The sequence below is a fragment of the Macaca mulatta genome, chromosome 2 (assembly GCF_049350105.2).
Source record: "Macaca mulatta isolate MMU2019108-1 chromosome 2, T2T-MMU8v2.0, whole genome shotgun sequence".
In the NCBI taxonomy this organism is placed as follows: domain Eukaryota; kingdom Metazoa; phylum Chordata; class Mammalia; order Primates; family Cercopithecidae; genus Macaca; species Macaca mulatta.
The window spans coordinates 52,317,181-52,343,358 of record NC_133407.1 but is presented as its reverse complement, the minus strand read 5'-3'; the positions used below and the strand labels follow the sequence as shown (position 1 = coordinate 52,343,358).

The window sequence follows — 26,178 nt, the reverse complement described above, 5'->3', positions numbered from 1 at the left end:
AGGAGCTCTCAGAGGGTGGGGAGAGATGCTAGAAAGAAAAGGAATAGCAGTTTTAAAATCTCAAGTTGATCAGTCCAAATTCCACCCGTTTTTTTTTTTTAGCTGAAAATATCATCCCCCTCTGTAACCTCTACCCATATGGCAAAGTTCATCCAGGCCTCAAAATATTCCATTAGGTAGTCCACAAACACCCTACTCATAGGGGCTGGGATCTCTGTGTGCTGGAATTTGGAAAATGGAAATAAATCTACAGGCTAAATGGTGAACACATTCAGTCTTTAAAAAAGAAAAAAAAAGCATATCCCTGTGAAATTTTATACATATATATATGTATATATATATGTATACATATGAAATTCTCTGTAGTTAGAAACATATTTAAACTAGCCACAGACCAAACTAGACCTGCATTCATCCAACGCTGGAATTTTATGCTAAATACTAAGGTCCTTCTTCTTGGTCAGAAGCAGGCAACAGTAAAAGTGGTGCTTTGTTGTGCCACTGAAACCGCTCCCTGGGTGGGTCTTCCCCATATCATGTGTTGGTAGCACATGCAAACCCCTGCTTTTAAGGAAAGGACTGCTTGGGACTTTGGGACCTGTCCAGGGCTCATGTGCTGTGCCTCGGGATAGGATGAAGCTACAGATGATAAAACAGCTACGTATAAAAGCGGGTGGATTTTGTATAGGGACATATAAATAGGAAAGGTCCTGGAGGAGGGGACTTATGCCTGTGCCCCAAAATCCAGTTTACAGTCACATTCCTGACTATACATCATGAAAATTGTGTGTGTATGTGGTGTGTGTGTATGTCCATGTATATGCTGGTGGTTTTTATCCCTACCTTTTGCCCATGCCCTTTCCTACTTCTTAGTAAGGCCTAACAACAAGAATTTATATGAAACCAAGATTCTTTCCAGGCTCTTCTCAGTCCCATAATTAGGGACTGAGCGAGGCTGGAGCCCTTTGAAAACAAGATGGCAGAACCGAAGAAGTGAAAAGCAGTCTCTCTCTTCAGATTAGGGATGTCCCTCACCCCTTTCCCAGCACCAAAGTTTCTTTGCAAAAATAGTATCTGAGATACAAAAGGAAAGGCAGATGTGCTTGTGAATGCATCTCACCAGGGCCTGGTCCAGGATCAAGGGTGCTACAAGAACAGAGGGCTGGGAGCAGCTGTTTCCAAGGCCTCTGGCTGTAGACAACAAAGAGCTGGTCCCCCACATGGTCAAGGTCTGCTAACTGAGACAGTCTTCACAAGAGTTTTCGGTGGAGGATCTCCCAGACCATCCGCTTCCGGAAGTATGGCATGTGTTGCTGTGTGAAGTTGATTGGTCTGTCTTTGGTAATACAGTTAGCATATTTGCAGGCAAACATCCCATAGTCACTTCCATTCATCTGCTGTGGAATTTCCTGGCTTTTCTTGATGAAGAGCTGCCAGCCATTGGTGTCAAACTCTGTCTTTTTCTTGTCAATGTTTTCTTGCTTTAGGTATTGCAAGAGAATTCTGCAGGCTTCATTGTTTATCCCACCCATAGAGTCGTAATAGGTAATATTCTTCTTTCTAAAGTCCACAACAGCTAGACACCAGTGCACTCCCAGGTGAATGGGCACCAAAAGAATGTCAACAGAAAATACATCTACTTTCTTTGTCCAAAACGGCCTGATAACCAGCCGTTTTTAATTTAGTGAAGAAAAACATATTAAATGCATGCACACTTGGCAAGCCCTTCTCTTTACTTCGCTCCATCAGCATATTCATGTAGAAATTGATGATCTCATCATTGAGCCAATTCAGATGGTTTAGAGTTTGAATATCTTTGCGTGTAATGGTCAGGCGAAATGCTTCACTGAGAACTTCATCCTTATTCCCATTACGAAATACATTCTTTATTTCTTTCTCCATTTCCTGGTTTTGAAGCTGTAAGGCCAATGCTTTCTGTTTTTCAATGTGGCGCAATCTTTCTCGTGCTCGAGAATCATGAACACTAGTTAATTCTTTGATCCACAGCTCTGCCTGGAAGAAAGTAGAACTGGGAGTTGGAGTCTGGGAATCTTTCACTTTCAGTAAAATCACAGAGTCTGATCCTTCAGATTGTGTATTTGAAGCTGCTAAGTTATCTGGCTGATGTGGAACAGAGTGGTGATGAGGGGGTTGATGAAGAGTATCAGAATCTTTGGATCCAAATGCAACAACATCTGGGGTATAAGAAGAGAGGGAATATATACTGTGGGACAGCTGTTCCTGGTTAGTTAAAATGCTGGCAGATCCAGATGATGAAGTATCAGAGCCAATGATCTGAGATGCACAAGAGTTTCCATTTTTAAATAGTGAGTCTTTCAAAGTATTTTTACTGGAACTAAAACATTGAGACAGGTGTAAAGGAAAATGTGTGGTAGGTTTGGCTATAGAAAACTGTTTCCCTGTGACCATCTGTAGCAGCTGTCTGTAAATCTCTCTTTCTTCCTCTTGAACTGTCTCTTCTGCTGTACTAACATGTCGCCTCTGAGTTTTCTTGGGGCTCAAAAGGCTTCGACGACATGAACCACTCCAAGACGGACTTGGAACAGGTTTAATAGGGAAAGATTTTTCATATGCAGATACATGGCAGTGATGGTTTGACTTTCCCGCAAAAATGTTTGATAATCCACTTGAGGTCTTTCGGGTTTCGAGGTAAAGACTTCGGCTGTTTCTTGATTTCTGTAAAGATGAGCTTGATGATGGAGTAGAATTTCTCCATTGGCCATTTGCACTCTGGCCAAAGGTTCTTAAGTCGCCTAAGCCAAGAAAACTGTCTGAGGAAGGATTATCTGAATAATAGCTTGGATTATAAGCTGCACTTCTTGTGGAACATGTAAAAGATCGGTCCAAATGTCCTTGCCTGGAAGATAAAATCCATTTCAAGTCTTTTCACATCACTGACTTTAGCAAAGATACAAAGTCCGAACCGGAACCGGCTGCCATGCGAAGGGGTTTCCCGCCCGGCGCGGAATGCCACAAAATGTTTTAAACCCACTAATTTACAAAGAACAGAAATTTATTTCTCACAGTTCTAGAATCTGGGAAGTCCACGATCAAGACATCAGCATATTCAGTATCTGGTGAGAGCTGTTCTCTGCTCCATGGATGGCACCTTCTCTGTGTCCTCATGTGGCAGGAGGGCAAGGCAGCTCCCTTCAACCTCTTTTATAAGGGCATTAATTCAATTCATGAGGCAGAGCCCTCATGACTTAATCACCCTCTAAAGGCCCCACCTCTTCATATTATTGCACTGCGAGTTAGGTTTCAACATATGAATTTAGGGGGAATACCAACACTCAGATCACAGTAGCCTCTAATGTAACAACATGAAAATGAACAAAAATATTTTAGTACATTCTGAATTACTCCAAGATGTAACTTGGTTCAGCATTTCATCCTTGCGGTAGTCACTTGGCTGTATCAGGTGCTATTCTCTCATATCGCTACTTCTTTTATTAGTGTATCCATCTTCTGATCACTAAAACATCTTTCACTTTTCCTATAGAATGTTTCCATTGAGTAAAATTTACACTTATAGGTACATGGTTTTGATAAATGTATACAGTTGTGTAACTACCACCAGAAAGATACTGTAGAAAGTATTTCCATGACCCCAGCAAATTATATGTGCCCCTTTGTCATCAACCGCTTCCCCTACCCCAGCTCCTCGTAACTACTGATCTGATTTCTGCTCCAACAGCTTTGTCTTTTTCAGAATGTCATATGAATGAAGTGACTTAGTATGTAGTCTGACTTATTTCACTTAGCATAAAGCTTTTGAGATTTATCCATGTTGTAGTATCAGCAGTTCTTTCGTTTTTATTGATAAGTATTCCATTTATGAATGTACAATTTATTTAAGTATTTGCCAGTCAATGCTTCCAGTTTTTGGTGAGTATGAATAAAGCTACTCTAAATAGTCCTCTATAGGTCTTTATGTGAACACATTTTCATTTTTCATTAATAAAAATCTAGGAGTGGAACTGCTGAATTGTATGGTATGTGCATGTCTAAGTTTGTAAAATAAATAAATAAAACAAAAACAAACAAACAAAAAACAAAAACAAAACTGCCAAACTGCCTTCCAAAGTGTCTGTACCATTTTGCATTCCCACCAGCAATGAATGAGAATTTCTGTTGCTCCCCCTTCACATCAGCGTTTGGCCTTTATCTCTGATGGAATGACTGTAGTTGTCTCTGGACTGATCTCTTAGTCCTATACCTTCCAAACTCTAATCTGTCTTTCAAACAGAAACCAGAATGAGTCTCTAAAAATGCCCTCAACTCCTTAGTGTCTCTGACATCCTCAGGATAAAGTCCAAATTACTCAGCATGACATAGAGAAGATCCTTCAAGCTCTGAGCTCCATCCTCCCCCACCCTCCCAATCATATCTCTTGCATCCCACAAGCAGCTGGACACAGCTAAGCTTAATTGGCTCCAAGTTACAGCGGGTGCCACTCTTTTCTAACACGGTGAACCTGTGCTGGCAAGTGCAGTAGTTTGGACAGAGCATTTATTTTCTTCTTTGTATTCCCAAGATGAAATTACCCTCTGAATTCTGGAAAACATTGTCATTCATATAACTGAGCGTCTGCTAGGTTCTTCTGTTGCAACTACTTTTTACGAAAATTTCAGGAAAGTGGAAAAACTAGTACAATGAACATTCAGATTTAAGTTCAATAATTGTTAATATTTTGTCACATTTGCTTCATTTATCTATCTACCATTCTTCTCCTCCTCTTCCTCCTCCTTCTCTTTATTCTTTTGCTAAACCATTTCAGGGAAGGTGTATGTGTCTCCTAAAATTTAGAGCAACTCCTTCATAACACCATCATTACATCCAAGTTAATAACAACCTTCTAATATTGTCTAATACTGTCTACATTCATACATTCATATTTTTCCAATCATCCCCAAAATGTGTCTTACCATGTTTTTTCTAAACCAATATCCAATCAAGCTTCACACTGCATTTATCTACCAGTGAATATCTAGCTTTTTTAGTTTATTTTTATTTATTTATTATTTGTGTGTGACAGGATCTCACTCTGTCACCCTGGTTGAAATACAGTGGCACAATCACGGCTCACTGCAGCCTCATCCTCCCAGGCTCAAGCTATCCTCTCACCTCAGCCTCCCAAATAGTTGGGACTACAGATATGTGCCACCATGACTGGCTAATTTTTAAAAAAATTTATGCAGAGACGAGGTCTCGCTATGTTGTTCAGACTGGTCTCTAACTCCTGGACTCAAGTGATCCTCCTGCCTCGGTCTCCCAAAGTGTTGCGATTACAGGAATGAGCCACCACACCTGGCAACATTTAGCTTTGATTGAGGCTCAGTTTACCCAGATACTTGCATCTTAACCGTGAAGACTCCGTTTTGTCCCCCAGACTTCCAAGAAATCTCACTTGAACTCCAGCTCCATTCAAGGTTCCTGTGTCTTTCAAAAAGCCTATGGTTAAATCTATTGGATATTCAACACTTTGTATTACAAATTTGTTGTTCAACTTTTTTATTTCCTCAACTAGACTCTGAGCATTTTGAGGGAATGAGTGTTCTTTGCATCAGTCATCATGTGTCTTCATGTAAATGTTCAATACACGTTTTAAAAATAAATGACTGAATACAGTTTCTTGCTCCCCTACTATGAAGAGCTTCAATAAATAAATCAATTCTAGGAGGCAGGGAGCCAGTCAGAAGGGAGTAAAGGGAGGATTCAACAATGGTCTGAGAGGACATTTCAAATACAGGAAGCTGCTTTGGAGAACTTTGAATAGAAATAGGAATACTCTTCTCCCTGTCTCAGTAGGGAAAAAGCTTAATGTTTATCATTAATTAGAGATAAACCTGGAATCTATTGGCACTATGAACATTTTGGCCAGATAATTCTAGAGAAAGGATTATAAATACAAAATTCAGGAAAACTGCATCAAAACAGCACACTTCTGTTTACACAGCTGCCCTGCCGTTGCTTTTCTAATGTGTTTTTAAGCAAACATTCACTCCCAGTGAGTCCCTAAATTGGACCCAGACCAGTGCTTTATGCCCATGCTCCATGGAAGAAATCACAGTTTATCTACTTTAAACTCTGAAGGTGAGATTTCTCCCTGAATATTAGCCTTTTCTGCTGTTAAAAAGTCATATTCATGGACAATTTCTCTTTTGGATAAACTTTTTTTTTCAGATATTTCCTTCTTCCCCACTTCCCATCACCTGTGGGGCTAATTCCAGGATCTTATATTAACTGATTTCAAAGTGAAGTGACTCAGAGACTGCATACCACGACTATTTTAGGTGGAGTCTTTCCTCCTGAGTCACCCTGTCCCCTGGTAGCAGGCATCCTGCGGATTTCCTCAACTCTGCTGTGGAGAACAGGAAGCCAAGGCCAGAAGCAGCCAAAAAGCAAGGCATCCCAGTGGCTCCTCCCAGTTACTGGAGGACCAGCAAGAAAACCCTGATTTAGTAAGAATTCTTTGGCAAAAAAATTAAGAGTTTACCGGAGGCAAATGGCTTTAAGAATGTTATTTATGAGCAAACATAGTTTTTTTTTTTTCCAGTGGCAGGTTAAAAGTGTTTTCTTAGAAAGGAAATTAAGTAAAATGCTGAGTTATCTGAGGAGACTTCATTAGCTATTTTCACTAATAGGGTAACCAAAGACAAATAAATTACTCAACTCCCTTTTCAACAATTTTATCAAGTTTTCCAGCCAGGAATATCCTCTTCATTCACTTCTGTCATTCTTCTGGAACCATCTTCCAAATAACAATTGGTCATGTACTTTCTCACCAAGCCTTCGTAACTACCTGTGACATGATACCATCAGTAGAGACATCATTTGGGGCTGGACAAAGACTAGGGAATACTAGCCATGCATGTTGTTCTTCTCTGACCCCATCCCCATAGCAGACATCATTCATCTATCTAGCTAATCTGTATATCTCTCCCACTGTAACCAGTGTGCTTTCAAAATAGCACTGTAGGAAGCTACTACCAAGGAATCAGAACCTCCAAATTTGAAACCAATTTACAATGAAGAAGAGAGGGGTAATGCACAGCAATGTTATCAGGCAAGGGTGAACATGGTGGAATAGTATAAAGAACGTGAAAGTCACACTTAACTGCTAGTTTCTGAGCAAGTTTCTAAATTTCTTTTGTAGAAAAATCCATGTTCTACCCAAAAGACACGTGTATGCTCATCACAGCACTATTCACAATAGCAAAGACATAGAGTCAACCTAGGTGCCCATCAATGGTAGATAGGATAAAGAACGTGTGGTAGACATACACCGTGGAATACTAGGCAGCCATAAAAAGGAATGAAATCATGTTCTTTGTGACAACGTGGATGCAGCTGGAGGCCATTATTCTGAGTGAATTAATGCAGGAACAGAAAACCAAATACCTCATGTTCTCACTTATAAGTGGAAACTAAGTATTAGGCACTCTTGGACAAAAAGATAGCAATAATAGACACTGGAGACCACCAGAGTGAAGTAGAAGGAAAGGAAGGACTTTAAAACTACCGACTGAGTACTATACTCACTACCTGGGTGATGGGACCATTTATGCCAAATGATCCAAAACTTCAGCATCATGCAACATGCCCATGTAACAAACTTGTACATGTACCTTCTGTATCTAAAATAAAAGTGGAAATTATTTTTTAAATATCAATAAAGTAAAAAGGACAGTTTTTTTTTCTTACATCCATTTTTTATACATGCAAAATGGGGTTAATAATGCCTTTAGTGTTATTGTAAGAATTCATTTTTTGGCTTTTTGTTTCTAATGCATGTGAAAACTTCTAGCACAGTGCCTCCACATAGAAGATATTCAATAGACGTCAATTTATCATAGTTAATTGAAAGGAGACCCTGACTGAGAGTGACAGTTCGCTTCACTGACACTGAAGATTCCTGGGAGCCACAGCATTTTTACAAGGCAGAAAATGCTCAATGATTCTGCTCACCACAAACGTTAACAAAACGTAATCTTAGTCACTGCTCTCCAAAGAGCAAAATATTGGCAATAAAAAGTTTTTTTAAAATCAAATCACAATTAAGTTAACCATCCTTAGAACCTTGCAAGAATGTCTGGTAGAACACAGTTACTTCTGGGTTTCCTGGTAGCCAATGACCCTCTTCAGCGATTATTCTGCCCCCACCCCTTCTTAATTCTTGTTTTGGTGCCTGTTAGAACCTCTACGAGACAAGGTTTCACATCGAGGAAAACTAAGAGCCAAATCACTTTCTTTTTTTTTTTTTTTAAACTTCTTGTTAAAAATTATTGGGAAGGGAAGTGGTGACTGCTGGTTTAAGAAACTTTAAATTTCAATGCTAGATGATATTTCCATCTCCCATCTGCAGTTCAGTCCCCCTCAAGATTACTTTCTTTCATTCCTTGAAGAGTCTAGCGCCTGGCTTTCTAAGTGTAGTCATTCTCTCCCAAATTGACATTGTCTAGTTTTTTATTTTAGTATTCATTATAAATGATCATTCCAAATACACTGCCCTTTCTGTTCCTTTTCGTCTGTCATCTTGTCCTCCACCTCCCTATGCTACTGACTCCTAGGGTCACACCTTGTGTCAGTCTGCTAGGACTGACATAACAAAACACCACAGACTGGGTGACTTGAACATAAGACATTTATTTTCTCATAGTTCGGGAGGCCAGAAGTCCAAGGTCAAAGCAGATTTGTAAATTATGTGCCAAATCTTTGTTGGCAGATTGGTTTCTCCTGGGGCCTTTCTCTCTTTGGCTTGCAGATAGCGCCTTCTCACTGTGTCCTCACAAGGTCTTTCCTCTTTGCACCCCTGGAACCTCTTTGTGTGTCCAAATTCCCTCTTTCATAAGGGCATCAATCTGACTGGATTAACCCCACCATGCTGGCCTCATTTTAACTTCACCACCTCTTTAAATGCGCTATCCAAATACAGTCACATTTGAGATTATGGGGAGTTAGAGCTTCAACACATGCATTTAGGAGAGACATGATCAGCCCATAACACACTTCCAAACTTTTTCTTCACCTATTCCTGAAACATCTCTAAAATCTCAAATTCCAGCATCACACTTCTCAATCACTACCTCCTCTCTTTCTAGCTCGCTCTGTTACCTAAAACCAATAATTTTTCAACCACACTGGGACACACAATTTACAAATCCAGTGCCTCTTTTACTATTATTTCTCACACTCCCTCACATCCTTACTTCCCTCCTTATTCAGCTGAAGTTCCACAGTCCATCATTGTAACCATTCACTTGCATATATTCTTGAATCCTTTGCCCATCCCTCTCTTCATGGTATCTGCCTGGCAAAGTCCCAATCCAGGTTGACTCCAGCTTTCTTCCCACTTGCTGGCTATACCTCTGCCACTGAACCTTACTAGGAAAAACACCCAAGTCTCCTGTCTAGTCTCACTATCCATTCACGGTCACAGACTCAAGTGTCCCTCAGCACCTGCCACATTTCTCTAGTCTGTTCACTCTCCCACTTTCCAAGCCAACTGTTTGAACCTCTCTTCTTTTAAACCTTTAACCTTCTCTCCCCATCCTCATTCTCAGCTGATAAAATTCTCTCCTGTTTCACTGAGAAAACAGAAGTATAATAATGAGAAGTTTCTGCTTACCACCTCCAAGCCCATTGCTATGTCCTCCTTCTGTTGCTGACACTGACCTGCCCTGCTGCCATCTAAGGTCAGCTCCTCCGTCTATGCACACACTCCCACCCTTTCTCACCTACTCAAGGAGCCTGTGCCAGCAATTCTCTCCTTTATCTCCTTTACGGTAAATACCTACCTCCCCTCCCTCATCCCCCCTCCTATAACAGTATACAAATATGCTACAATTTTTTCCATTAATTTTTCCCCTTGGCTTCTACTTTTCCTCTAGCTGCTGCCCAATTTCTCTGCTCTCCTCTACAGCAAAGCTCTGCAGAAGAGTTACCTCTTCTATTTCCAATTTCTTTCCTCCCATTCTCTCATGAACCCACTCCAGTTGGACTCTCATCTCATCTCTAACTCACCAAGAAAGCTCCTGTTATCAAGGCCAGCAGTGACCTCCACATTGCTCAACCCAGTAGCCGATTCTCAGTTCTTTCATATGATATGCGCTTTGGCAGCATTTAACTTAGTTGATCATGCCTTCGTCTTAGAAAGTCAACTTTGAGAATAAGTTCCTGATCTTCATTTCTGACTCACTGGCCATTTCTCAGTATCCTTTCTGCCTTCCTCTCATGTCCCCAAACTCGGTCCTGGGCTGTCCAGGATTTAGTCCTTGGGCCTCTTTTTTATCAACATGCATTTCCTTAGTGTCTCATGGCTTTAAATACAATTTATATGCTGACAACTGTCATATTTATATGTCACCCAGACCTCTTCCTTGAACTTCATATTTGTATATCCAGTCACCTAGTTGACATCTCCACTTGGATTTCTAAAAGGTATTTCAAAACTTAGTACATTCAAAACTGACCATGTCATCCCTCTTCTCCCAGCCCTGCTCAGTCAGCTGACTTGCTCACTTCTGTTAATGACAATTTTATTCTCCCAGTTTCTCAGGCCCAAATTATATCGTCTTTGAATTCTCTCTTTCTCTTACACCCACATCCAATCTGCCACCAATCTTGTTGGCACAAGCTTCAAAATATATCCCAAATCCAGCTTCTTTTTACCACCTCTGCTACTACTACCATCATGATCCGAGTCATCATCATCTCTTACCTGGATGGTGGAAATGGCTTCAGAACTCATCTCCTTTATCTCCTCCACACCCTTTACCACCTATTTACAACACAGCAGCCAGAGTGAACCTTTTAAAACATCAAGCACAGTGCCTGCCACATAAGCGATGCTCAATGAATACTCAATCAAAAATATTATTCTCTTCCCAATCATCCCAGGAACTCTAGTAAATATGATTTTATGCTGCTTCTATGTGACTGGAAAAAATGTCTAATGCCCAGATTTTTTGATGCACTTAGATCAAAAGCATTAGAGGGAAAAAAATCATATCCACAAGGGGGTGCCAAGAAACCTCTTTGGAACCTGAACTGCTAGTTTCTTTCTTTCTTTCTTTCTTTTTCTTTCTTTCTCTTTCTTTCTTTCTTTCTTTCTTTCTTTCTTTCTTTCTTTCTTTCTTTCTTTCTTTCTTTTCTTTCTTTCTTTCTTTCTTTCTTTCTTTCTTTCTTTCTTTCTTTCTTTCTTTCTTTCTTTCTTTCTTTCTTTCTTTCTTTCTTTCTTGAAACAGAGTCTCATTTTGTCACCCAGGATGGAGTGCAGTGGAACGATCTCGGCTCACTGCAACCGCCATCTCCCAGGTTCAAGTGATTCTCCTGCCTCAGCCTCTGGAGTAGCTGGGATTACAGGCGCCCACCACCATGCCCGGCTAATATTTGTATTTTTAGTAGAGATCGGGTTTCACCATGTTGGCCAGGCTGGTCTCAAACTCCTGACCTCAGATGATCCACCTGCCTCGGCCTCTCAAAGTGCTGAGATTACAGGAGTGAACCACTGCGCCAGCCCTACATTTGTTTTCTTAATAGTAGGGAAAATATACATTTATTTCTTTTATGATTTTTCAGAGAGGTAGAGATAATAGATGCAAACTCTTGGAAGGAAAGCTGTACTGATCTAACCAAGATATTTTGTTTTTCTCATCCACCAGTTCCCTTCTCAGTCCTTTCTGTATCCCTTGCAATTTGAACAAAGCTTGGTGAATAGTGAGCACATAAAAAGCATATTAGGTGAAAGACAGATACATAAAGAGGGTAAAGTCAGGACATTTTAACAAACATATCAAGCTCTAAATATAAGCCTCCTTGGTAGTTTTCTCTTTAACCCTCTCTCCACTGTTGGATGAAATTTACTACATTCAATCCCAGTCCCCACCCCAACTTCCTTCTTAACACAGGGTCAGGGTTAAGCCTTCAGTGCTTTAATCCAGAGGAAAATGACTTATTTTAAAAAGCAGTGAAAAACACCGCATTCCTTTGGCACAGGATGAAGACCAGCTCAGCTCTTCAGTTGTTGATCATTGTCTATTGTTCTCCAAACAGTAAACCACTATTTCACACTGAGATTGTCGGCTGCGGATATATTCCAATTCCCCGGCTCCTCATGAATATGAAGTGAAGGGCTCTGACCCTGAAAGTGGTAGGTAATCTCAAAAAACAAAAAACAAAAAAAAAGAGAGAGAAAAAAGGTCAGGTAGGAAGAAGAAAACTAGACTTTCTGTGGCTGTATACTCTTGAAATCTCCCACAGGTTCTAAGCAGGGCAAAATGGGGTCTCGGAAGTGTGGAGGCTGCTTAAGTTGTCTGCTGATTCCGCTTGCACTTTGGAGTATAATCGTGAACATATTATTGTATTTCCCGAATGGGCAAACTTCCTATGCATCCAGCAATAAACTCACCAACTACGTGTGGTATTTTGAAGGAATCTGTTTCTCAGGCGTCATGGTAAGTGTGACTTTGGAGACTTGGGAGAGAAGGGGGAGTTGTAATTGAAACTTACCTTGTACCTAGTAAAAATAATGAACAATGGAAAAATCATTTGCTAATCTTGGGTGTCGGATTTGAAAGAGGGATGGGGATGAAGGGGCAGGTAATCTGCTAGGATTTGGGGCATAACTCTGTTTTCAATAAGCTGCTCAGCAATGCCGCTTCAGTAATGCAGGAAATTAGTCCTAATGAAAGTCTGTGGGACACTGGCCTGTAAAAAGAGTATGTTCTCATGAACACTGCATATCAATTTAAGCTATTTGATCTTCAATGGCATTACTGTTTTCTAGAACAGATTTTCTGTCTGCACTCATGTCTTTCTAGCTTGAATGGGCTTTAGGACAGCATGAAAAAAAAGCAGCAACTTGGATATTCAGACAAACCTGCATGTCAATCTAAGTTCTGTTGTTTGTGCCATGGAACTTTAGCACGTGACTCAGTATCTTTGAGCCTCAGTATTCTAATGTGAAAAATGTGAATAATGGCATTTTCTTTTCAAGATAAAATATATATATAGATAAAGTGCCCAGGAGAGAGACTGACATGTAGTAGATAGTCAGTGACTGTTGTAATTATGATTATTAAAGAATGAGCTGTGTCATCATTAAATAATCCTACATTGAGACCCTAATAATGGAGGGAGTTTTTGAAAAGTAAATTGAATTATCAATGGTAAGAATCCATGAACGTTTTCCTGATGACTTTGTGTTCTTTAAAAATAAACAAACTGATAGTAAATCATGTTGGCAACTCAGAGGAAAAGACAATTTCCTGGTCAAGTCATTTCTTTTTTTTTTTTTTTAATTCTTTTTTTTTATTATTATAGTTTAAGTTCTAGGGTACATGTGCACAACGTGCAGGTTTGTTACATATGTATACATGTGCCATGTTGGTGTGCTGTACCCATTAACTTGTCATTTACATTAGGTATATCTCCTAATGCTATCCCTTCCCCCGTTCCCTCCCCATAATAGGCCCCGGTGTGTGATGTTCCCCTTCCTGTGTCCAAGTGATCTCATTGTTCAATTCCCACCTATGAGTGAGAACATGCGGTGTTTGGTTTTCTTTTCTTGCGATAGTTTGCTGAGAATGATGGTTTCCAGCTGCATCCATGTCCCTACAAAGGGCACAAATTCATCCTTTTTTGTGGCTGCATAGCATTCCATGGTGTATATGTGCCACATTTTCTTAATCCAGTCTATCACTGATGGACATTTGGGTTGATTCCAAGTCTTTGCTATTGTGAATAGTGCTGCAATAAACATACATGTGCATGTGTCTTTATAGCAGGATGATTTATAATCCTTTGGGTATATACCCAATAATAGTGCATTATGGACTGTAAGCTAATCAGACCACCAATAATGTAGAAGAAAATTCATTATGATCTATTTCTACGTGTTTTAGGGGTGTTTAATTATTATATTTGAACAGCTATGTTGTAAAGCAATTTTCATTTAGTTATTCATTTTGCATATTAAATTAATAAACTTTAAAATATTAATATCCAATGCTATTGAAGCTGCTATGAAATAAGTACATAACTAATGTTGGCTGCACTACAAATAAGTGTCAGTCTTTTGGGGAAGAGTTTGGTGTAATATATCAAGATCCATGAAAATGCTTATGTCATTTGACTCAGTAATCTTATGTCTCATGATTTATTCTGAGGAAATCATCCAAAATAAGGAAAGAGCTATGTGCACAAATGATTGTGGCTGCATTGGTATAATAGCAAATAATTAGAAGAAGCATCTTACAGAGAAGTAGTGAAATAAATTATGGTACATTGACTTCATACAGTGGTGAAAATTATAATTATGAAGATGTAACAACATGGAAAATGCACATTATTTCAGGTTAAGTGAAAAAAGGCACAACAACGTTGTGGGTAAATTACTATTGCAGCTGTGTCAAATAGACACATGTAGGAAAACACCAGAAATAAATGCATGAAGACACACAAGGGTGGTGGAATTATGTGTAATTTACCTCCATTATTCTTGACTCCTCTATATTGCAGTTATATTTTAAAACAAAAAAAGAAGGCAGTGTCTCTTTCGACAGTTGATGCCTGAGCAATAAGACTACAGGCTCCAGGTCTAATGATCTCTATCAGTATTGTAATGAAGCTGGTTACTATGCTTTGGCCTTGTCTCATCATTGTTTCCCTCAATATGCAATTGCAATAGATGGAAGAGCTGCAAGACATAACTAAGATTAGACCCGAATTTCTTTCAGTCTGTCATAACTAACGATGTTGGAAGGAGGGGAATATAGGACTCTTTTGCTTATATTCCATGTAAAAATTAAAACTGGGAAAAGAAACCTGTTCTCTATTTTTTTCATTTTCCAGGAATTATTAAAATATATTACTATAACTGCATCAAATCCTTTTAGGAGAAAAGGAGAAGAATATAGGTAAATAATTAAATGAACAAAAAAATTAATGAAAGCTGAAGAAATTTGGAAACTAGAAACATTGGCTACAAAGAGTAAAATAACAGTGAACTCAGCTGTAGGATTCAGTCCTGAATAGTAAGAGTAAAAACCAGGTGGAGAATTTCCCATAAGCAATTCATGGTCTGTATCTAGCCTAACCAGAGATTATAATGGTAAAGAAATACATGTTCTTTCCAGAGCTCTGGCCTTTTGCCTAAAATAAAATTTTAAAAAGGCAATAAGATGCATTGATTCTCCCACTTTGTTGGCTTGATACAGACAAAACACAGTGAAACAATTTAAACCTGAGATGGTTTGAATGCATGGGGAAATTGAAGTCACTTTAAAGAGATAGGTTTCAGGTTAACTGAGCCTCTCACCTGCATTCCCAGAGGACAGTAAACGAAGAGAGGTTGGCAAACTACCAAGCCTGCTGAATGATTTTCCTTGGTTCTCCACAACTGGGTCATTGAGAAAGGCAGGTTTTGCTGCCCAGGGTGGTATTCTCATGTCCATACCATTTACTTCTCCTTAATCATTAGCTTTCAATGGTTGCTAACCATGATAATGATAGCTAACATTTATCAGTCACTTACTATCAATCAACCACTATACTCAAAATGTCACATATATTACCTCATGACAACTTCTTGATACGATTTTATAGAGAAGGTGTTTCAAATTCACACAGCTAGAAAGTGGCAGAGCTTGGATTCAAATCCAGATCTACCTGACCCCAGAGTCTATGCTTAAAGTCACTGTCCTCTGATTATAAGCACAAATGTAAACAAGCATTTCATTACTAACATTTTATGTCTTCCCTCCTATAGATGCTTATAGTAGCAACAGTTCTTCTGGTACTGGAGAATAATAAAAACTATAAATGTTGCCAGAGTGAAAACTGCAGCAAAAAATATGTGGTAAGAGCAATAGTTTTTTGAGGATGGTTGAGTGGGTTCCAGCTTTCTTTCCTCTCACTCAGAAACACAAAAATATTGACAGTATTGTACCCTCACTACTGTTGAGTATGGTACAGAGATCAAGAATTTACTGCCAAGATCATCTTCCATTTTGCTTAGTCTTTCCTCCATCTTTGTTCTACTGATGCACTTTCAGAAAATCAACATTTAAAGATACCTAAAATTAGGAAATCTTACTTTTTCCTAACTGAGTTTCTATTAGTCTATTTTCTCTTTATAAACTTTACTGAGGGCTAAATTACATATAATAAATAGCATCCATTAAAAGTATGCAATATCATGAGTTTTAACAGTTGACTATACCCGTGAAACCACCATTGCAGTCAAGATAACAGAATATTTCTGCCAATCCCAAAAGATTAACCGTTGATTTACTTTTTGTCATTATAGATTAGTTTGTATTTTATATATGTGGAATCACACAGTATTTGTCTTTTTTTATCTGTTTTTTTTTCATCCAGGATAATAATTTTTAGATTCATCCATGTTGTTGGGTGTATGTGATGTGCATTTTTTAAGTTGGCACTTTAAAAATAATTAAAATAGTATCAGGAAGAATAATACAACCAAATTTTCTAAGCCAGTGCTCTTGCATTTCTACCATTCTCCTTATCCACTTCCTCCTCTTCATCATTATTCACACTTGCATAGAGAACCCACTCTACCTAGAAAATAACAGGTCTTCAATAGATAGTTGTGGGTTGATTGATCACGTCCTTCGGTGCATTTTCATAATAGGTGATCATTATTTTGATATCATAATTCCAGAAGGAAAGAATAAATTTAGTAAATTTCCTAGTTACCTCTATGTGATGCCAAACAAAATGTTATTTAAAAACTTATTTGTAAGATCAAATAGGTTTGGGTTACTTTTTTTTTTTTATTTGTATGTGGGCATATAGTATTGTATAGACTGCATGAGCTTGGATGAATAGGGGAATGTAGTTATCTGATAATTTATCCACAATATCCCCTTGTCATTGCATTCTATGGTACTAACCTGCTTCTGTGTTTTAATTTAGACACTGCTGTCGATTATCTTTTCTTCCCTTGGAATTGCTTTTTCTGGATACTGCCTGGTCATCTCTGCCTTGGGTCTGATCCAGGGGCCATATTGCCGCACCCTTGACGGCTGGGAGTATGCTTTTGAAGGCACTGCTGGACGGTAAGGAATAATTCCCCAAACCAAGGAGGTCAGAAAATCAGAAATACCTGGCCTCATGCTCATGCTCACGCTCATTTTCCATGATCACTTTGGGGTTCCATGTGGCTGTTTTAGTGCAGAATCTTCCTGTTAGTTTACTGACATCCAGACCAATTTGTTCTTGCACAGATCTTTGTTTAGATTTTTTTCTTCAGTCTTTTAATGCGATTTTCATTCAATGTCTTGAGGCTGTCATGGAGCTATCCAAATGAAAGGTGTGTTTCTCCCTACCTCAGATTAAAGTCGTGTGGTTACTATGGTCTGATCTGGTAACAGCTGGAGCTTATGGCCTGGCTGGATCCAGGAACTCAGTTTTGTTTTGTGGCCAGGTTGGACATGTGGTCTGTTACAACTGTGAAAGGGCTTGGGAAGGAGAGAAACCATGGTGCTCTTGGATGGTGCCACTCAGGGCTATAGTAGGAGGGATGATAAAGAGATAAAACAAGGCAGGGTGAGCAGGAAAGTGCAGTCTGTGATCCAGGGACATGATTAGGTGCAGGAGTTTGTGGAATGAGCCAGAGCTTATGCAGTTTTTACTGGAGAAGTGTCTAAAGAGGTGGTCTTGCTCAGAAGGCTAGTAATTCAGTCAGGAGTCTCACAACCCAAACCCAGATCTCAGAATGCCTCACACTAGCCTTGTGCTGGGCTTATTGGATTCCCAGCACCAGATGCAGATTAGGAGGTAGCAGGGCCCAGAAAGAAATACAGAAGAAGTCCATTGAATCTCTCCTTGTTTTTATCCTGTGCTCAGAATTCTAATGGAGTAAAATGAGGGAATGTCTGTACCATTCACTGGGGGAAGTTATATTTTCTTCTCAACTCTCCATGATTGGCTTTATTGTTCAAGGCCTGTGTCCATCTGAGGTCTTACATGTGCATCTAGGCCTGCATGGCAGAGTTGCTTCTGTGCCTGTACCTGCCTTCATTCTGAAGATTTTTACAGTGTGCTACATACCATGACCTTTCTTAGCAAACATGAATCTCCCTCAGGTCAGGAAAACCTAGACAATAACCTCAGGCTTTCCTGAGAAATTGGAAGAGACACTCCTGGGGGATTGACGGGGCTCAGTAAAGAGGACCCTAATGTAGAAATTCCCACTAGGTGCGAAAGAACCCTTTTTAATGCCATCAGTCCCTGAACTTTTCCCTACCTCAAAATCAAAACTTCCCCTTTTAAGTCATGACTCTCTAGGCTGCCTGTATGCCCCTCCATTACTCCCTTAAGCTGCCCCGGAGGCTTGTTTTCACCTGTTTCCATCTATGTAAAAATGTTTAAAGGTGAAACATTGATAGGAGGCAACACAGGGAAGCTAAGTCTCTGGTCCCCTCAAGAAGTTTCCAAGGCTTGACAAATACAGTGTGGAGCAGGTGTTAATATTGAATTGTGCATATCAATTATTCATTTGTGCATTTATTCAGCAAATATTCATTGAGCACTGACTAGGTCCAAGCCTTGCACTAAGTACTGGAGAATCAGAGGTAAATCACACAGAGTCCTTTCCCTCCAGAAACTCACACAGACCTGACAGAACATTCTACTGAGATGGAAACCTTAAGGTGAATGAACATTGCCATTGGAGTACAGGTCTTTGGTGGTTATAGATCGAGATTCAAGTCCCTCCCTCCTACTTATAAGCTACACGACCTTAGACAAGTATCTGGCTATCTTTGAGCCTCTGTAAGTTGGGGACAATAATCACTTCTACCTCATAGAATTTAGAATTAAATGGAAGTAATGGACAAATGTGATGTGATAAATTTTCAGGTTTTATTATTAACATTATTTCCCTATATATTCCTTTAGGCCACATGACATTCCCCACCTGCCAGGTAGCCAGCAGGTTTAGTCACTGCCATGGTGGCTGGTGAGGATCCTGAGTTAGTTTTCATTCAACAAATACTTAACTGATCTTTACAATTTGTCAAGCGTGATCTTAGAGCTTAGACCTGGCAATTCAGAGTGAACAAAACATAGTCAGTGCTCTCAGAGTACACAGCCTGCTAAGGAAATAGAAATAGATGCAGATACAGATGCAGCCACAAAGAGATATACAGATACAGATAGAATTACAATGAATGAAGTAAATGCTGCCATAGAGCTGCGTGTGGAGGTAGTGGAGGGAGTGGGTGTCAGGGCAAGCTTCTATGTTCCTCCCCAACCCTGCCAGGGCACTTATGCCCCTCTGCAGTTTACAAGAAGGATTAAACAGTATCATAGTCTGGGAAAAAAACAAGAGCCTTGCAATATCGGGGGAACTCCTGCCAATATTTCAGTGTAGGTTCTTTCTATTTTCCATAAGTGTTGGCTGGCTGAGAAATAAAGAGAAAGAGTACAAAGAGAGAAATTTTACAGCTGGGCTGCCAGGGGTGACATCACATATCGGTAGGACCATGATGCCCACCTGAGTCTCAGATCAGCAAATTTTTATTAAGGGTTTCAAAAGGGGAGGGGGTGTAAGAACAGGGAGTAGGTACAAAGATCACATACTTCAAAGGGCAAAAAGCAGAACTACTAATAAGGGTCTAACAAAGATCACAAGGCAAAGGACAAAAGCAGAACTACTGATAAGGGTTGATGTTCAGCAGTGCATGTATTGTCTTGATAAATGTCTTAAACAACAGAAAACAGGGTTTGAGAGCAGAGAACTGGTCTGACCACAAATTTACCAGGGCAGAGTTTCCCAACCCTAGTAAGCCTGAGGGTACTGCAGGAGACCAGGGCATATCTCAGTCTTTATCTCAACCACATAAGACAGACATTCCCAGAGTGGCCATTTATAGACGTCCCCCAAGGAATGCATTCATTTCCCAGGGTATTAATATTAATAGTCCTTGCTGGGAAAAGAATTTAGTGATATCTCTCCTACCTGCATGTCTGTTTATAGGCTCTCTGCAAGAAGAAAAATATGGCTCTTTTTGCCCAACCCCTTAGGCAGTCAGACATTATGGTTGTCTTCTCTTGTTTCCTAAAAATTGCTGTTATTCTGTTCTTTTTCAAGGTGCACTGATTTCATATTGTTCAAACACACATGTTTTACAATCAATTTGTACAGTTAACACAATTATCACCGTAGTCCTGAGGTGACGTACATCCTCAGCTTACAAAGATAGCAGGATTAAGAGAGTAAAGACAGGTGTAAGAAATTATAAAAGAATTATTTGGGAATTGATAAATGTCCATGAAATCTTCACAATTTATGTTCATCTGCCACAGGTCCAGCCGGTCCGTCCATTCGGGGTCCCTGATTTCCTGCAACATTGCAAGTCATCTTGTTTTAAATTGCTAGATGATCTGTGCAGAGCATGTACTAGGAACAGTCTAGACAAGGGATCTGGAGGGACTCATTTCCCTGGCGGCTGAGATGGAGATAGGGGCCAATGGGGATATGAGATAGGTCTAGGGAAATTTAACAGAAAACCACATCCGTGTTGTACTTTACAGGTTCCAAACCACTTGTATACACACTCTTACCAAATATTCACAATTACTCTGTGGTTAGATATTTAACCCCATTATCAAGATAAGAGTCTGTAGGCCAGAAGGGTAAAGTTCTTTGCTCAACATCCTACAGATCCAGGAATTCTGATTTCATATTCAGTGCTCATTCCCATTGGAGACAAGAGCTATTGGCAATATAAAGTAATTCTCAGAGTGTCTCTATTTCCTGGAGCATTAGAAGGTAGGAGATAAATAAAGGGGCAGAAAGAGTAAAAAAGAAGGAAGTAGGAAAGAAATGGAAGAGGGAGAAAGAAAAATGGAGAGGCCATGAGGGTGGTAAGGCAAGCACAACATTTATAATAAACTATGTATCTAGCTCAGTGCTATGCATATGATGTGTCCAATATGTGTATCTGAATGGTTTTTAAAATACATTAATTCATATCTAATAACTATATATTTTAGTCACACAGTAATTTCTCAAACATACAAATACCTGTAGCTTTCTTCCTTGGACCCAGTATGTAGATTTGGCCATGGGTTTCTCTCAGTTTCCTTACAGATTCCAGCATATGGATTCAGTGCCTGGAACCTGCACATGTTGTGGAGTGGAACATCATTTTATTTTCCATTCTCATAACCCTCAGTGGGCTTCAAGTGATCATCTGCCTCATCAGAGTAGCCATGCAATTATCCAAGATACTGTGTGGAAGCTATTCAGTGATCATCCAGGTAACAGATTCTCATGGGCACCTGTAGCTCATCCATATTATCCCCACTTCCCAGGATTCAATGAGGCTTTCTGAAAAGACTCTAGAATTCCATCACTTTCCCCCCATTTCTATTGCCCTCATCTTTATTCAAGCTCTACTATCTCATTTTTTTCTGATATCCCAATGTGTCTTGGCTTATGTATAAGGGTTGAATCAACTCAGTAATTGTAAAATCTGCATTTCTTGTTGTATGGTAAGGCTTCATAAGTGTTTTGAATGAGCAATGTTTTAGTATTCTACATAGAGATAACTCAAAGCATGAAGAAATTTTACCATTTATCAAGAATTTCCCTGTTCATAAGATAAGCAAAGGCTCCTAACCTTATCTCATTGAAATAACTTCTCTTCTGAATGCTGCTACATTCAACTAACAAACCTTTATCTTGAGTGCATAGTGAGTGCTTTTGAAGAAGAAGGGAAATATGTATTTATCCTATTGAAATTACTTCTACTTCATCTGCTAAAATACTAATGTTAATTTAGTTATGGTTGAAACTGCTATCAACAAGTCCAGTGAGAAGAAAAATTATGAATGAGATCTCTTGTATTTTGTTTAGCAACATAGAATGTGTAATACCTTTCCTACAAATTTCTAAGAGATGTGTTTCTGTTCTATCATATTTTGAATATGAAATATAAGTTTATGTTGCTACCTGGATTATGGATTACTAATCAAGCCAAGTTTATAACTTTAATCACTTTGTTTTTCCTTTTTTCCTATAGCCTGGAATCATTTGAATAAGGACAAAAATGTTTTCCATTATCAAGACATGGCCATCTATCTAAATATTATATCAACTGTGTAGACTTAAGGACAATATTGAAATGATGGTGCTTTCTCCATTTGGTGTTTATTTGTAAAATTTGCAGTCCTCACTGCACATGCAAGTATGCCACTCTTTCATTTAGAATGTTTTTTAAGCAATATGCATCAGGAACTTCAGAAATATTTCTGCCCTTTCATCAAACAAATCCATTTCCAAGAATCTATACTAGGGAAGTAAATAAGAATATGAGAGAAAACTTTATGCAAATATGTATATTGCAGCATTATTTAATATTCTAGAAAATTAGAAACACCTCAAAATTCTAAATTCAGAGGAAGGATTAAGTAAAGAGTGGTACATACTGTAAATGCTTTCTGATACTAAAAAATAAAGTAAATAAAAAATAAAGAGTACTAAATGGTTGTAAAATTATAGTCATTACAAATTATGTTTTTGAAATTATAAATACTAAATCAAAAAACAGGTCACAAATTCATGTTTACAGTATAACTATTTAAAGCAAATGAAGCACTAATAATCAAAATTTAGGATGAAACTAAATCTAAAAGGAAATATAACAAAATGCCAATTATGCTTGGTTTGGGGCATTGATGGCCCTTCTTCCCACTTTTCTATATTTTCCAAGATTTCTTTATTGAATATGTTTTACTATAAATATTTTCTAAACTCATATTTTCACTATTAAATTTTTTTTTATTTTTCCAAACTTTAAGGCATATGCTCTTTCCACATTCCTCAACATTATTTGCAAACATCATGAAATGACACTTCCATTCAACATTCAATGAGGAAAGTAGTGATATAGATAAGCCAAAAAGAGTTTTATATAAACTTATACAATCTAAACTCTTGCTCTTCCTTTCTGACTCCTAATGGTGAGTGTGATGGACTAGAAGAGGTAGCCTTAAAATAAGTGAGCAGCTAGGGAACATGCTCAATGGGCAAGAGAAAATGACCACTGACCAGTCAATACCTGTGTCAGGGGGAGGTACCAGTACCTATATTTATTTTTAAAGTAATTAAAAAGTAGAACACTTACAAATTTTCCACCTATACATGCCATGACTTCCTCCGGGACAGTAGCCACATCTTATATTTTCCCACCATCCATAGGACCCACTACACAGTGGAGCCAGTAGGCACTCAGTGTTGAATGCTCATACCAGGTTTTCTGCTTCCTGTAGTTATGCTGCTGAACACCGCTTCCATCACAGGTGCACTGGGCCTCAACACTTCTGCTATTTCCCCATTTGTCTCCTCCATGGACACTGTCAACAATGGTCTGTCAACACCTGCTCTGTGCCAAAGCCAGGGAGTAGGCTGGGGGGATACGGAAGAGAATATCTTTCTCCTTGATGCCTGCTGCGCCAACAGCTGCCTTTAAGCCCTGTTTACAGCTTTTGCTGAAACAAGCATCTTGAAAGCAAGCCATGTTGTATACCACGTGACCTTCATGCTCTGGGACCAGCTGACTGAACTGGGGCAAGCCCCAGAGTCTTCGGCAGCCTATTGTCTTGCTAATGGCCTCTGACTTAGGATGGAGTAAAAGACTATCCAAGCAAGACTGGTGGTTATTCAAGCATGAGAATTTGAACTAGGAAGCCAAGAATGAAGCAACTGGAGTATTACCATCAAAAAGTGGTTAAAGGATGAAGAAGGAAGCCAATATTTAGAGAGAGTATCTGGTTCATTTTAATAACGGTATCCTATTAAAAGGAAGATATGTGAACTTCTGCTCCAAAAGTTCCTAAAACTGCCTTTGCCCACAGTGACAGTGTACACTAGGCCTGGTTTCTGTTCTTGGATTCCTAGATAGTCTTTCTTCTTTGTCACTGTGCTGATCATTTCAGTAAACCCCACCACTAAATCAGTGCAGCTCTGCCTATTGCAACCAAAATGACCGAACCAAAGTCTCCCTTTTCCAGATGTTGGGTTGGAGGGATGCTAAGACAAAGATGCTTAGGCTCCAAAGTTTTACGGAGCTTCATTCAATAACACTTTAGTTTCCAAAGAACTTAAACATGAGATCCGAAGGACTTGGGCCAGGAGACAAAACCACGCTACAAACACCATGTTGTACTCAGAGTGACCTCTCCTCTCTGACAGCCCAGGATTTCTCTATCAAGTCCGTAAGCTAGTCATATCCAGGACCATCTTGTTAAAGATTCTCCCAGAGTCTCCTCAGCCCTCTTGTAAATAGACTTCTGGAAGGTCCACCTCATCGGTTTGTCAGATATTTTCAGACTGTCTATCTCTTGTTTAGATTCAGCATGGCACCATACATTGAATGGACTATGAATAGATGTTTGCTGAATGACTCCAACACAGCATTGGACACATCAGGGGTACAGCCAAATGCAGCATGATATCTCTATCAGGAAAATTAAATTTTAACACAGCCACCAAATATTCTATATTTGAAGAGTATATGCTAATTATGCAATTTTAAGTAAAAAAAGCTGAATACAAAAAAGCTGAACACAAAAAAAGCTGAATATGTGTGTTTCATATCCTTGTGAATTCAAAGTAAAAAGGAAAAAAACTCAAAAACCAAATATATGTATACAGTTTGAAGCCAAATTTTTAATTAAGTAACCATATAATTACATGTAGACATGCATAAACCTTCAGATATGTAAAGACCAGAAAAATATTTAAAAGTTAATAGTTACATCATCTGTGGTCATAACACCCTGAAAATGCCTAATATTGGAAGCTTAAGCAGGATTGGGCCAGGTTATTACTTAGATGGGATACCAGATGCTATAGGCTGAAAAAAGAAAGCGTAAGTATATACAAGTTAATACTTAATAATTATCTCCTGATGATAGGACTATGAGTTAGTTATATCTCTTTTATTTACATTGTTCAGTATTTTCAAATTTCCCTTTGAAAATGTGTTATGTACCTGAATTATTAGAAAAAATAAATGTCATTTTAAAAGCAATGGTCCTCTAATTCTTTCTGTAAAATTCATTTAAGGAGTTAAAATAGAAAATACATATAGGTATGTGTGTGACTGGCCTTCTCTTACCCTTTCCAGAAATAATCTTTCTACTTCCTAATCCTGAAAGAGAGTATTACCAGCTAATCCTAATTGAGAATGATTTATGTTTTATGCATTTCTGCACTTATTATTTATCTACTATTCTCCTTGCTTCTGTCTCATTGTTATTTTCCTAACTTCTTAAATTGAATACCTAGCTTATTGATTTTCTAACTTTCTTTTTCTTAAAACAAGCATTTAAGACTAGACATTTTTCTTTAATTACCATTTTGGCTGAATCTCACAAGCTTTAAAATGTTGCATTTTCCTTGTTTAGTTATAAATATTTTCTAGTTTTCTTTATGATTTATTTTTTGTTCCATGAGGTTTTTAACGCGCTTTAAAATTTCCAAGTATATGGCTGGGTGCAGTGGCTCATGCCTGTAATCCCAGCGCTTTGAGAAGCCAAGGAGGGCGGATCACAAGATCAGGAGTTCGAGACCAGCCTGGCCAACATAGTGAAACCCTATCTCTACTAAAAATACAAAAAATTAGCCAGACTTGGTAGTGGGTGCCTGTAATCCCAGCTACCTGGGAGGCTGAGGTGGAGAATCTCTTGAACCTGGGAGGCGGAGGTTGCAGTGAGCCACGATTGTGCCACTGTACTCCAGCCCGGGCAACGGTGTGAGACTCCATCTCAAAACAAACAAACAAACAAACAAAAAACTTTCCAAGTATATGAGTTTATGTTATGTTTTTGTGATTTTGAACTTAATTGTATTGTGATCATAGAAAGTGGTCTGTATGATTCCGATAATTTGAAAGTTTTTAAGATTTATTTTATGATTACTTTTTGTAAATGTTCTATGTGCTGTAAAATTATGTGTTTTCTCCAAATATGGAGGTCAGAATTCTATATGTGTACTAATATTAGGTCAAGTCGTTAATTTTGTTCAGGTCTTCAATATTCTGTTTGGTTCTTTGCTTGATTTAGGGTTGCTGTGAGGATTAAATGAATATATAGAGAGAGTAATTTTATACTTTT

General features: G+C 38.8%; 2 protein-coding genes across 7 annotated transcripts; one reads left to right on the top strand and one right to left on the bottom strand.

Moving 5' to 3' along the window:
• Window positions 1-1,130: 1,130 nt before the first annotated feature.
• On the bottom strand, window positions 1,131-10,774 carry LOC714066 (sentrin-specific protease 1). The gene is given in 3 exon segments (XM_077994095.1): window positions 1,131-1,653; window positions 1,655-2,903; window positions 10,696-10,774. Coding segments are annotated over 3 exon segments (1,731 nt in total). The 3' UTR covers window positions 1,131-1,250.
• Window positions 10,775-11,974: 1,200 nt separating this feature from the next.
• TM4SF18 (transmembrane 4 L six family member 18) lies at window positions 11,975-25,094 on the top strand. Of its 6 annotated transcripts, XR_013413415.1 has the most exons (7): window positions 11,976-12,175; window positions 12,286-12,479; window positions 15,794-15,883; window positions 16,966-17,108; window positions 21,138-21,318; window positions 22,083-22,247; window positions 23,332-25,094. XR_013413415.1 is itself a non-coding variant. In XM_015131760.3 (6 exons), exons 2-6 carry the CDS (start codon window positions 12,303-12,305, stop codon window positions 22,095-22,097), a joined length of 606 nt encoding a protein of 201 aa, XP_014987246.1. In that variant the 5' UTR covers window positions 11,975-12,175; window positions 12,286-12,302; the 3' UTR covers window positions 22,098-25,094.
• The last annotated feature ends 1,084 nt before the right edge of the window (window positions 25,095-26,178 follow it).